Genomic DNA, 14,434 nt, shown 5'->3' on the forward strand with positions numbered 1-14,434 from the left:
TCCTTCAGTTTCCCATAGTCAAGTTTCTTAGAATATTATTTCAGATCAGAAGATATTGCAGCAAATACTAGGTGCAAGAGCGGTTGGGAGTTGGAGACTCCAGTTTCCAAATGGCCTGTGCAAAATTCTTAAAACACAGGACCAAACATGGTATCTCACCTTGTCAAAAAGGGGTTGATAGAGAGCAGCATACTTTCGTTGCAATTCATGAACTTCTGCATAGAACTTAGCTTCTATATGAGCACATTTCACCTGGAGATTCTTCAAAGCATTTACACGCTTCTTCACAATTTTAGGCAGGCTGAAAACCAGAACAAATTCCAAGTTAACTTGATCCTAACATTCAGCCAACATCGACTTAACACAAATTTACCTCATTTCATCTTCCCCAATATTTTTTTTAAAAAAGGAACACAAGCCAGAGTTGTATTCTCAATAGGTCCCAATACCCCAACTGAGATGCAATTTTATATTTCCAATCACCATGGCCAGTTTCTTCTTCATTATTGCAGCCTGCAACACATTCAAGCCCATGGAATTGAGAGCAAGGACAAAATGAGGTGCAGGGTGAAACACAACTAGGATTCTCAGGACAACTTGGAGTTTAAAAGCAGGCCATCAAAACTTTGGCAATGGTATGCTGCATCTCACAAGTACAGGACGTGTGCAGGAGTGAGTCAGAACAGCACAGTTGGCTCACTGAGTCCATACTGACTGTCCGTGGATCAATTCAGTCAGTCCCATTCCCCCACTCTATCCCCATGGCCTGCAAGTTTATTTCCAAGTGCCTGTTCAATTTCCTTTTAAAATCATTGATCTTCATTTCCACCAATCTCCTAGCTGGTGAATTTCAGACCATTACCACTCACCACATAAGTTCTTCCTCACATCCTCATACCACAAAATTTTAACAGCACAGAAGGCCATTCGACCCCTCGTGTCTGTACCAGCTCTCCAAATAGCATTATTACCTAGTGCCATGGCCCTGCCTTTTCCCTATACCCCTGCATATATATTTTACTCAGAACCTTAAATCTGTGTTCCCTAGTCCTTCTACCATCAGCTAATGGGAACAGATTTTCTTTGACAACCTGTCATAATCTTGTGCACCTCTATCGAACCTTTCCTCGATCACCTTTGCTTAAAAAGGAGAACAACCCCAATTTGTAGCTAAAATCCACCATTCCCAGAACCATTCTGGTAAATCTCTGCTGTCCCCTCTAAAGGACCCTCACTCCCTTCCTAAAGTAGGCTGGAAACAATACTCCAGCTGGGGCCTAACCAAAGAAGTTCAGCATAACCTCCCACCTTTGTATTCAATACCTCGATTTAATGAACCCCAGGATCCTATAATTGATGCTGTCTTAATATGTGAATTAGGAGTAAGCCAGTCACCTCTCGAGCCTGCTCCACCATTCTATAAATCATGGCTGATCTGAATGTAATCTCAACCCAACATTCCCGTCTACCCCCAATAACCTTTCACCCCCTTGCTAATCAAGAATCCATCTAGCTTTGCCTTAAAAATATTCAAAGACTCTGCTTCGCCACCTTCTGAGAAAGTTTCAAAGACACTCAATCCTCAGAAAAAATTTCTAAATGAGAAACCCCTTATTTTTAAACAGTGACCCCCTAGTTCTAGATTCTCCCACAAAAGGAAACATCCTCTCCACATCCACCCTGTCAAGTCCCCTCAGGATCTTAAAGGTTTCAATTAAGTCTCCTCTTACTCTTCTAAATTCCAGTAGATACAAGCCTAACCTGTCCAGTCTTTCCTCATAAAACAATCCACCCATTCCTGATATTAGTCTAGTAAACCTTCTCTGAACTCCTAACACATTTACATCTTTTTAAAAAATGGCTCCAGATGTGGTCTCACCAGTGCCCTGTACAACTGAAGCATAATCTCTCTACTTTTGCAATCAATTCCCCTCACAATGAATGATAACATTCTATTAGCTTTCCTAATTACCTGCTGTACCTGCATACTAACCTTGTGATTCTTGCACTAGGACATCCAGATCCCTCTGAATCTCAGAGCTCTGCAATTTCTCACCATTTAGATAATAAGCTTCTTTTTTTATTCTTCCTGCCAAAATGAATGATTTCACATTTGCCCACATTATACTCCATTTGCCAGATCTTTGCCGACTCACTTAACCTGTCACTTTGTAGCCTCCTTACATCCTCTTCACATCTTTCCTACCTATCCTTGCCATCTGCAAATTTAGCATCCATTCCTTCATTCCCTTTATCCAAGTCATTTATATAAACTGCAAAAGGTTGAGGCCCCAGCACTGATCTCTGTTGCACACCACTCGTCACATCCTGCCAACCAGAAAAAAAGACCCATTTATGCCAATTTTCTTTGTTAGCTAGCCAATCCTCTATCCATGCAAATGTTACCCCTTACACCATGAGATTTTATTTTCTGCAATTACCTTTGATGTGGCATTTTACAAATACCTTCTGAAAATCTAAGTACAGCAAATCCACCCTTTATCCACAGCATGACTCCTTCAAAGAACTCCAACAGGTTCGTTAAACACGATTTCCCTTTTACAACACCATGTTGATTTTGCTTGATTGCCTTGAATTTTTCTAAGCACCCTGCTATAACATCTTTAATATTAGCCTCTAACATTTTCCCTATGACAGATGTTAGGCTAACTGGCCTGTAGTTTCTTGTGTTGTCTCCCTCCTTCTTTGAATAAGAGTTACATTCGTTATTTTCCAATCTAATGGAACCTTCCCAGAATCTAGGGAATTTTGGAAAATTAAAACCAATGCACCAACTATCTCACTAGACACTTCCCTTTAAGACCGTAGGGTGAAGTCCATCCAAACCTGGGGATTTGTCAGCCCGCAGCCCCAACAATTTGCTCAATACCACTTCCCTGGTGATTGTAGTTTTCCGAGTTCCTCCCTCCCATCCATTTCCTGATTTACAGCTATTTCCGGGAGGTTAGTGGCGTCCTCTAGTGAAGGCCATTTAATTCATCCATCTCCCTACTTCCCATTATCAATTCCTCAGACGCACTTTCTATAGGACCAACACACACTTTGTTAACTCTTTTTTATTTAAATATCTATAAAAACTCTTACTATCCATCTTTATATTACTAGCTAGCTTTCTCTAATTTTTCCCTCAATCTTTTTGTCATTCATTGCTGCTCTTAATATTCTTTCCAATCTTCTGACCTGCCACCTGTCTTTGCATAATTAAATGCTTTTTCTTTAAGTCTGATACTGTCTTTAACTTTAGTTAACCACAGATGGTGGGCCCTCCCCTTGGGATTTGTTCTTTTGTTGGAATGTATAATGTGTATTTGGAAATATCGCTTTAAATGTCTTTATCCTTTATCGATCTATCCTTTAACCTCATTTGCCAGTTTACTTTAGCTAGCTCTGCTTTCATGCCCTCATAATTGCCCTTATTTAATATACTAGTCTTGGGCACACTCATTTCTCCCTCAAAATGAATGTAAAATTTATCAGATTATGATGGCTGCTACCTAGAGGTGCCTTCAGTAGGTGGTTATCAATTAATCCTATCTCGCTGCTCAATACCAGATCCAGTATAGCCTACTCTCTGGTTGGCTCCAGAATGTGATCTAAGGTACTATCCCAACATTATGAATTTATCTACGCTACCCTTGCCCATCTGATTTTTCTAGTCTATATGTAGGGCAAGAACAAAAGAATTTCTAGCTTGAGATTTGGCTCTTGATATTGTGAAAAAACAAACAACAGTTTTATTTGAAATAAACTATTCCATTGCACTGCCGTTTCAGCTTTGTGGGACCTTCTCTACAGCTATCAAGCTAACCAAATCTCAAAAGTACACGGCTAATAATCAGGAAGGTCTCTTTTTTAAAAGCTTTCACCATACAATAATCAGATGATGCTCTCCACAACATCAAGAGCCAAATCTCAAGCTAGAAATTCTTTTGTTCTTGTCCTAACAGAATGCCTTCAAGCATGACACTCTTTCAAGGACCAGCAGCTTTTATAACCCTCTCCAAACTGCCATTCTTCAGTCACAATTATTTAAAGGAACACCTGACCCGTGAGGGCCAGAGGACAGAATCTATTTGACTAGAGGAACAATTGAGGTAAAAAGGAATGGGGCCGATTATGGACCTAAAGGGGATTTACATATGGAGGCAGTGGGTATAGCTGAGATATTAAATGAATACTTTGCATCTGTCTTTACTAAGTAAGTAGTAGTCATGGTGGAAGAGGTGGCAGTTGATTGGTTTAAAATAAGGCAGTGGTATTGTATAGGTTGCCTGTAATTAAAGTTGATAAGTCACCAGGACCAGATGAGATGTATCCAAGGATACTGCGGGAAGCAAGGGTGGACATTGGAAAATTATGGTCAGCTGCTGTGCAATCCTCCTTAGATATAGCAGAGGTATCAGAGGACTGGAGAATTGCTGTTATAACCTTGTTCAAAAAGGGTGCAAGGATAAGCCCGGCAACTACAGGCTAGTCAGTTTAACCTCAGTGGTAGTGAAGTTTTTAAGAAATTATGATTTAGGACAAAATTGATACTTGGGCAACTGCAGGTTAACTAAGGAAAGCCAGTAAGGATTTAAGGACAAATCATGTTCAACTAACCGGCTTGAGATTTTTCACAAGGCAGCGGAGAGGGTAGGTGAGGATAATGCTGTTGGATGTGATCTACATGGACTTCCAAATGGCACTTGATAATGTGCTGCACAAGATTTGAGCAGAGTCAGAGCTCATGGAATAAAGGGACAGTAGCAATATGGATACAAAAACTGGCTGAGTGACAGGAAACAAAGCAGTGGTGATTGGTTGTTTTTCAGACTGGAGGAAGATTTATAGTAGTGTTACCCAGGGGTTACTGTTGGACATTGCTCTTCCTGGTGCATATTAATGACCTAAATCTTGCTGTACAGGACAATTTCAAAACTTGCATATGACATAAAACTTTGAAGCATTGTTAATCATGAGGAGGACAGCATTAGATGATAAAAGGATGTAGATAGCCTGGTGGAATGGGCAAACTAGTAGGTGAAATGTAACGCAGAGAAGCGTGAAGTGATTCATGTAGTATAGATGAAGTGTACCTGGATTTCCAAAACACATTTGATAAAGTGTCATACAAAAGACCAACAGACAAGATAAGGGCTCATGAAGTTTGGATTAATATAGTAGCATGAAGAGAGGATTGGTTAACAGGCAGGAAGCAAAGAATAGATAAAAATAGGGCATTTCAAGTTGGCAGGCTGCTACTACTGCAGTGCCACAAGGGTCAATACTGGAGCCTCAGCTATTTACAATCCACATTAATGACTTAGACTAAGAGATGGAATATAATGCATCTGTGTTTGCTGACAATACAAAGCTAGGTGGGAATGCAAGCTGTAACGAGGACACAACCTGCCTTTATCTGTTTGCCACTTCCAAGTGAATGGGCAATAAGATGACATTTGGAGTATAAATGTGTGGAAGTGTGAGGTTATTCATTTTGGGAGTAAGAACAGAAAAACAATATTTTTATAAGGCATGAAACTTGTAAGTGTTGATTTTCAGACAGACTTGGGTGTACTCAAAGAAGGAACACAAAAAGTTAACATGCAGGTACAGCAAGCAATTAGGAAAGCAAATGGCATGATGGGTGTTCTTGCAGGGGTTTTAGAGTACAGGAATAAAGGGGTCTTACTACAATTGTACAGGACTTTTGAGACCATACCTGGAGTATTGTGTGCAGTATCCATCTCCATATTTAAAGGAAACATACACTTTCACTGGAGGTGGTACAGCAAGGTTTGCTGGGTTGGTCCCTCAGATGAGGAGCTGAGTAAATTCGACCTACATTCTCTGGAGTTTAGAAGAATGAATGAGAGGTGATCTCATTGAAACATTCAAGATTCTGAAGGGGCTTGACAGGGTCGACAGAGAAGGGTATCCAAAACAAAGGGGCACAGTTTCAGTATAAGGGTACAATCATTAGTACTGAGATGAGGAGCAATTTCTTTCTCAGAGATTTGCCTATCTTTGGAATTCCCTGCCTTAGAGGGTTGTGGATGATCCAGCAATGGCTATATTTAAGACTGGGATAGACAAAATTTTGGGTTCTCAGGGAATCAGGGGATATGGGAAACAGGCAGGAATGGGGAGTTGAAAACCTAAGATCAGCCATGATTGTACTGAATGGTGGAGCATGCTTGACTGGCTGTATGGTTTACTCCTGTTCCTATCTCATGTTCTTGCTGAGAATGGTTAAAAAAAACAAATGGGATTCTGGGTTTTATAATAGGAGCATAAAGTACAAATGTCATAAGTTACAATAAACCTGCATAAAACACTTGCTCGGCCTCAACTGGGGTAGTGTGTTCTGTTCTGGGCACCACACTTTAGGAAGGATATGAAGGCATTAGAGAGGGTGCAGGAAAGATTCACAAGAATGAGGTTCCTCATCCCTGGTATTAGTTACATAGATAGATTGGATAAACTGGGGTTGGTCTCCTTGAAGAGAAGGTAGAAAAGAGTTTTGATAGAGGTAACAAAATCTTGAGATCTGGATGGAGTAGATAGGGAGAAACTGGCCCCAAGAACCAGAGGGCACATATTTAATGGTAACTGGCAAGAAGCAGTAGTGACAGGAGGAAAATTTTCAGGCACAGACATGATGGGCCCAATGGGCTCCTGTGTTGTAATCATTTGGATTCTAATTATAATAGAGTTTAAGTATAGTGATACTCTTAAAGATGTATAATGACTGTTGTCACCTATGGACACACCAGAAAATGGCTCAAAATTTCAATACTATTCTCATGAACACTTCCAAGAACTTTCTCCTGGGAATATTAGGCAGATGGCAAAATTCAAATATGTAAAAAAAAATGTTGGACTGAAAAAACTAAGCTGGCTATTCACAATAGCACTTGCTAAAGCAAATTAACATGCTCTTTCATTTTAAATATTTCACAGCAGTGATACACTTGAGAGATTATGCCACTAGCATGGTGAAAAAGAACATGGAAATTGCAATCAAGTAACTTTCAGCTTTAAAATATTAGACATCACATGCCTAGCAGTTTAGGAAAAAAACCCAGAGCAAGTGATTACAAATCTACTTACATTGTGTTTATACCCAGTTCTTTAAGAGGCAAAGTACCACCATGGAGCACCTGCTGGATACTAAGCCACATGCAACTTAGCAGACCCACACATCGCACCAGTAGCATTTCATGGTTAAGGAAGTTGGTCATCAGCACATCCACAAAAATCAAGATTGCAGTACTAAACAAATTCCTCACAACTGTGCATAATTCCATTCACAGTATGTGCACCCCCAGCAAATTTACACCCTCTTGAGGAGCACTTTATTCCCAGTCAGTAGGCATATTTCATGCTCTCAATTTGGTCCCAAAAGACTGGTACTAAGAGAAGGTAGGATAAAGCAAAAAGCTCAGATCAGCAATACTGGCATTTGTTTAACTGGCAAAAGCAGCCAGCTCGCTTGCTCGCCTGCACACTAAAAACTGCAGCAATCCACTGCTACCAACTGCATTTAGAATGTTTGAATTAAGTTGAGCACATTATGAAAACAAATTATAGAAAAGGTTCAGCAGAGCTTTATTCTATTCAAATCCTAGTGCAGCAGGTCCAAATTCCAGGCTTGACTGGCATCCAAGTTCAGTTACCCTTCACAAGTAAACTTGCCAGTTGTTAACTGAATTCTCAAGAGGGCCATGTCGTTAGAGTATTTTAGTCACAAACTTTCTTCTCTCTCCAGCGTCAACCCTGAAGTAATGCATCTGCCACACTAATCAAGTGTTACAATGCTTGTGCAGCAAGCTGGAATAACAGAACCATGACAATGAGGTGCAAAGTTAATATTCCTTACCTTTCTATATAACCAGATGGGTTTCCTACAAGCCCATCAAGTCGCTCCTGCAGTGCTGCCAAAATCCGCGGATTCTGCATCATCTGAACTGTGAGCTGTCGAGCTGGACACGAGCAGGATGAAAACAAAGTCAGATGACGAAAACAAACAGAACTTTTAACATGAATCACAAACATTAACTGTAAACTTAGTGAATTAAAAATGTTAAACTTAGCTCAAATAAAAAGCAAAACTACAAATTTTCGATGCAGGGACATCATTAATTACACTGTGGGACTGGGCTAACTGACCTGCATGCTGCTTAATAGAACAGCCAGATGATATACGATCAACATGATGCACATTTGCAAGGATAAGAGAATGTGTAAATAGTGAGGGGGGGTGAAGAGACACGAGCTTCATACAAAAACATTTTCCTACCAAGAAAATTCAAGCAAATCACATTGAATCCACCAAGACATGAGGAGAGGAAAAACAGATTTGCAATATGGAATTTAATTCCCATCAGCATTGTGTTCAGAGAAGAGTCTCCTCCTTTGTGTAAAAGCAAGCAGAATGGGTCAGGAAAGGGCAAGAGAGCAAGAAAGGTAACAGGGTACTAATCACTAAGATGACATCAGGAAAAACTGGAACACAGTCAAATTTAAAAGCAATTTGTTAGAATGCGCTAAACCAAATACTGTGCTACAAGAGGCGGTCAAAGGCTAGGGATCCCACGGCGAGTAACTCACCTCCTGACTTTCCAAAGCCTGTCCACCATCTGGAAGGCAAAAGTCAGGAGTGTGATGGAACTCTCCACTTGTCTGGATGAGTGCAGCTCCAACATCACTCGAAAAGCTCGACACCATAGAGGATAAAGCAGCCAGCTTGATTGGTACCCCATGCACGACCATCAACATGTACTCCCTTGACAACCAAAGCCCAATGGCAGCAGTGTACACAATCTATACCAAGGCTTCTTTGACATCTTCCAAATCTACAACCTCTACCACCAAGGACAAGAGCAGATGCATGGGAAAACAACCAAGTTCCTCTCCAAGCCACTCACCATCCTGACTTGGAACTATAATCGCCGTTCCTTCATTGTCACTAGGTCAAAATCCTGGAACTCCCTCCCTAACAGCATTGTGGATGTACATACACCACATGGACTGCAGCGATTCACCACCACCTTCTCAATAAGGGATGAGCAATAAATGCTGGCCTAACCAGCAACACCCACATTTTTTTTTATTATTCATTCATGGGACGTGGGCATCGCTGCTTAGGCCAGCATTTATTGCCCATCCCTAATTACCCTTGTTCAGAGGGCATTTTAAGAGCCAACCACATTGCTGTGGGTCTGGAGTTACATGTAGGCCAGACCAGGTAAGAGCAGCAGATTTCCTTCCCTAAAGGAATTAGTGAGCCAGATGGGTTTTTATGGCAATCGGCAATGGTTTTGAGGTCATCACCAGACTTTCAATTCAGCTGTGGTAAAAGAATAAAAAATTGGCAAATTGGATTATATAATTGCAACCATGTTTCCAAGTGACCAAGGTTGGGGACCATATTTTCCAGGATATTTAGTTTCTAGAAGAGCTAGAAGGTAGACAATGGAAAAGAAAGTGGTGTAAAAACACAGAAAGGATCTTAATCTCAAACTCAGAAAATCAAGTAGGATCAGTTTGGGTGCAACTAATAAACAAAAGGGCAGAAAACAATGGTGGGTTTATAGGCCCCCTCTAACAGTAGTTGTCACGTAGGGTAGAGGAGGTTAGGAGATTACCAGCACATATACCAATTGTAATATAGTAAGCCTGGGGGACTTTAATTTTTATATATACAAACCAAATTTGCAGCAAGATAGCGCTTCCCAAACTTTTCCCACTGTGAACCTATTTTAATGCTTCACATGTGGTGCAACCAGGGTGAAAATCCCAGGGGGTGAAGAAAGAGAAAGTTGTTTACCAAGGGAAGGGTTGGGGGAGGTAAGAGTTGAAATGGCAGGGGTACAGGCACAAAGAACTCAAACCTATCATTTTTCAGGCTCTGCTGGTAGCAATCTGGCTTCAACACTATTCATTAAGCTACACCCACCAACAAATATTACACATGTTTAAAGGGGCCTCACAGCCAATCCCAGGTCTAACAAATCTGAGACTCTGCTCCATCACTGCCACAGAGCTTGCAGCCCCAACTGTTTATCCTGCTACCCCACTCGGGGTCATGACCCACAGTTTTGGAACACAGTAAGCATAGTCAGGGAATTTATTGATCTAGAAAATTCTCGTACATAATCGAAGAAACAACCAGGGAACAGTTTATTTCAATCCAGTAGTGCACAATAAGAAAGGGTTAGTTAATAACCTTGTAATAAAAAGGTCTCTAGGGAAGAGTAATTAGAATATTAAACTTTATATCAAGTTTGAAAGTGATTTAGTCAAGTCTAAAACTAGAGTCTTGGATCCAAACAAGGCAAACTATGCTGGTTTGAGGGGAGAGTTGGCTAAGTTAGATTAGGAAACTACATTAAAAGATATGACGGACAAGCAATTACTAGCATCTAAAAAGAACTAATACATAATCTGCAACAAATATACATTCAAGGTACAAAACCACACACAGAGACAGTGGTCCAAACAAGACAAGACGTTAATAAGATAGTATTAGATCAAAGGAAGAGGCTTACAATGTTCTCAAAAAATAGCAAACCTGAAGATGGGAAGGATTTAATAATCTGGCAAATTAGGACCCCAAGAAATTGTTACAGGAAAAGAAGAGTAGACTAGTGAGAGTCATGAAAAAGAGATTTTAAATGCTTCTGTAGGTCTATAAATAGAAAAAGGTTAGTGAAAATAAATGTAGGCTCATTAAGGGCAGAAACATGTGAAATTATATTGGGTATGGAAAAGGCAGAGACATTAAAAAATACTTGTACATGTCTTTACGTTGGAAGACAAAACATTCCAGAAATGTACATAAATGCACAGGGTGGTGAATAAGGTCAGTGAGCTACAAGCACAAATGGCAGTGTGGGAACATGGGTCTGAATCTTCCGTTCAGGGTCGGAACTCCAATTTCAGATCCTGATTAGACAAAAAAACCCCACTTATCTTCCTCTGATTTTTCAGGGCAATCTTCCAATGGAGGATCCTGCCAAACCAACTCCATGTAGGAAACCTTGAAGGGAACAGCAGAGAGAATCTACACAGAAACCACACCCCTTTTAATGCCTTTTGTTTATTCATTCATGGGACGTAGACGTCGCTGGCTGAGAAGGTGGTGCAGTTCTGTAGTTACCCTGGTCTAGGTTTGAATTTGTCTCAACAATTCCTGAGTAACTATCCAGGTAAGCAAGTCGGAACTATCTTAAGTAAAAACAGAAAATGCTGGAAAAACTCAGCAGGTCTGGCACCATCTGTGGATAGAGAAACAGTTGATGTTTTGAGTCCGTATGACTCTTTTTAAAAATTCTTTCATGGGGTGTGGGTGCCGCTGGCTGGGCCAGCATTTATTGCCCATCCCCAAGTACCCTTGAGAATTGAGTGTCTTGCTAGGCCATTTCAGGGGCATTTAAGAGCAAACCACATTACTGTGGGTCTGGAGTCACATGTAGGCCAGGCTGGGTTTTTACAACAATCGACAATGGTTTCATGATCATTAGACTAATTCCAGATTGTTATTTTTTTATTGAATTCAAATTTCACCATCCGCCATGGTGGGATTCGAACCCGGGTCCAGTTGCAGCATTACCCTGGGTATCTGGAGTACTAGTCCAGTGACGATATCTGAAGTTTTTGAACTCAAAGCTGGAGACTTTTCCAGAGTGTCCTGGGGTGCAGGGGAAGTTCCAACGCAATGGCTGTGGGAATTTCTTGGAAACTTCTGAAGGGTCAATCCGGAGACTGGAAAATCTGAGCCATGATGTACTAGCGATAATAGTTAACATGGTTAAAAAATGGTAAGGACTGGGTATTTAGTATACAGGATATAAATTGTTCAGAAAAGACCAAGGAGGGAAAAACATGAGGTGGGGTGGCAGTACTGATTAGTATCGAAAGAGGATGTCCTTGAAGGAGCAAGGACATGTGTCCGTTTGGTTAGAGTCGAGAAGCAAAAATGGAATGATCACACTACTGAGGGTATTCTATAGGCTTCCAAATAGAGAGAGAGCAGAGAGAAGCAAATATGCAGGGAAATGATTTATGTGCAAGAACTATAGAGTCATGATATAGGAGGACTTTACTCTAATTACCCAGATTTCAATTGGATAATGTTAAAGGGTAAGGAGAGGAGGAATTTCAGAATTGTGTTCAGGAAAACTACCTTGATTAGTATGTCCTCAGCCCAACTAGGAATAGGTGTTAGCAAAAAACTGCGGATGCTGGAAATCCAAAACAAAAATAAAAATACTTGGAAAAACTCAGCAGGTTTGGCAGCATCTGCGGAGAGGAACACAGTTAACGTTTCGAGTCCGTATGACTCTTCAACAGAACTAAGGAAAAATAGAAGAGGTGAAATATAAGCTGGTTTAAGGGGGGTGGGACAGGTAGAGCTGGATAGAGGGCCAGTGATAGGTGGAGATAAACAAAAGATGTCATAGACAAAAGGACAAAGAGGTGTTGACGGTGGTGATATTATCTAAAGGAATGTGCTAATTAAGGGTAGAAAGCAGGACAAGCAAGGTACAGATAGCCCTAGTGGGGGTGGGGTGGGGTGGGGGGAAGGAATCGAAATAGGCTAAAAGGTAGAGATAAAACAATAGATGGAAATACATTTAAAAATAATGGAAATAGGTGGGAAAGGTGGGGGGTGGGGGAGGAAGAAATCGGAAAAGGGGGTGGGGATGGAGGAGAGAGTTCATGGTCTAAAATTGTTGAACTCAATATTCAGTCTGGAAGGCTGTAAAGTGCCTAGTCGGAAGATGAGGTGCTGTTCCTCCAGTTTGCATTGAGCTTCACTGGAACAATGCAGCAGGCCAAGGACGGACATGTGGGCATGAGAGCAGGGTGGAGTGTTGAAATGGCAAGCGACAGGGAGATCTGGGTCATGCTTGCAGACAGACCGAAGAAGGTGTTCTGCAAAGCGGTCACCCAGTCTGCGTTTGGTCTCTCCAATGTAGAGGAAACCGTATTGGGAGCAACAAATGCAGTAGACTAAGTTGAGGGAAGTGCAAGTGAAATGCTGCTTCACTTGAAAGGAGTGTTTGGGCCCTTGGACGGTAAGGAGAGGGGAAGTAAAGGGACAGGTGTTGCACCTTCTGCGGTTGCATGGGAAGGTACCGTGGGAGGAGGTTGAGGTGTAGGGGGTGATGGAGGACTGGACCAGGGTGTCCCGGAGGGAACGATCCCTGCGGAATGCCGCCGGGGTGGGTGAAGGGAAGATGTGTTTGGTGATGGCATCATGCTGGAGTTGGCGGAAATGGCAGAGGATGATCCTTTGAATGTGGAGGCTGGTGGGGTGACCCTATCATGTTTCTGGGAGGGAGAGGAAGGTGTGAGGGCGGATGCGCGGGAGATGGGCCGGACGCGGTAGAGGGCCCTGTCAACCACTGTGGGTGGAAAACCTCGGTTGAGGAAGAAGGAAGACATTTCAGAGGGACTGTTTTTGAAAGTGGCATCATCAGAACAGATGCGACGAAAGCGAAGGAACTGAGAGAATGGATGGAGTCCGTACGGGAAGCAGGATGCGAGGAGCTGTAGTCGAGGTAGCTGTGGGAGTCGGTAGGCTTGTAATGAATATTGGTGGACAGTCTATTGCCAGAAATTGAGACAGAGGTCAAGGAAGGGAGGTGTCAGAGATGGACCATGTGAAAATGATGGAAATTGGAAGTTAAATTAATAAATTTTTCCAGGTCCAGATAAGAGCATGAAGCAGCACCAAAGCAATCATCGATGTACCGGAGAAAGAGTTGTGGGAGGGGGCCAGAGTAGGACTGGAACAAGGGATGTTCCACATAACCCATAAAGAGACAGGCACAACTGGGGCCCATGCGGGCACCCATAGCCACACCTTTTATTTGGAGGAAGTGAGAGGAGTTTAAAGAGAAATTGTTCAGTGTGAGAACAAGTTCAGCCAGACGGAGGAGAGTAGTGGTGGTTGGGGATTGTTCGGGCCTCTGTTCGAGGAAGAAGCGGAGAGCCATCAGACCATCCCAGTGGGGTTGGAGGTGTATAGGGATTGGACGTCCATGGTGAAAAGGCGGCGGTTGGGGCCAGGGAACTGGAAATTGTTGATATGATGTAGGGTGTCAGAGGAATCACGGATGTAGGTGGGAAGGGAAAACATTTGGCCAAGAGTGATCAATGTATAAGGTTTAGATTAGTAATGAAGAAGATAGCAAGGAACTATCTAATATAGAAAGTCTAAATTGGAAGACTGCTAATTTCAATGCAATGAGAAGGGATATCGCCAGGATAAAATGGAGCTGGTGACTGATGGCAAAAACTATAATGGAACAATGGATGATCAAGAAGGAAAAGATGCTTCAGGTACAGGCTAAATACATTCCAACAGGGGAAAAAGGTAAGGGAGCTAAAATTAGAGCTCCTCTATCACCCCCGTCAA

General features: G+C 41.8%; 1 protein-coding gene across 1 annotated transcript in view; it reads right to left on the reverse strand.

Annotated features, from left to right (window-relative positions):
• The window catches only part of nap1l1 (nucleosome assembly protein 1-like 1), a gene marked incomplete at its 3' end in the record, with an annotated part of 70,322 nt that overhangs the window by 26,593 nt on the left and 29,295 nt on the right, over nucleotides 1–14,434 (reverse strand). Inside the window, exons 3-4 of the mRNA XM_078536589.1 lie at nucleotides 7,886–7,988; nucleotides 160–301 (exon numbers count right to left, since the gene is read on the reverse strand). Coding sequence (XP_078392715.1) covers nucleotides 160–301; nucleotides 7,886–7,988 — 245 coding nt within the window. The remainder of the gene's footprint in view (nucleotides 1–159; nucleotides 302–7,885; nucleotides 7,989–14,434) is intronic.

The sequence above is a fragment of the Cetorhinus maximus genome, unplaced genomic scaffold (assembly GCF_964194155.1).
Source record: "Cetorhinus maximus unplaced genomic scaffold, sCetMax3.hap1.1 HAP1_SCAFFOLD_1338, whole genome shotgun sequence".
Classification (NCBI taxonomy): Eukaryota; Metazoa; Chordata; class Chondrichthyes; order Lamniformes; family Cetorhinidae; genus Cetorhinus; species Cetorhinus maximus.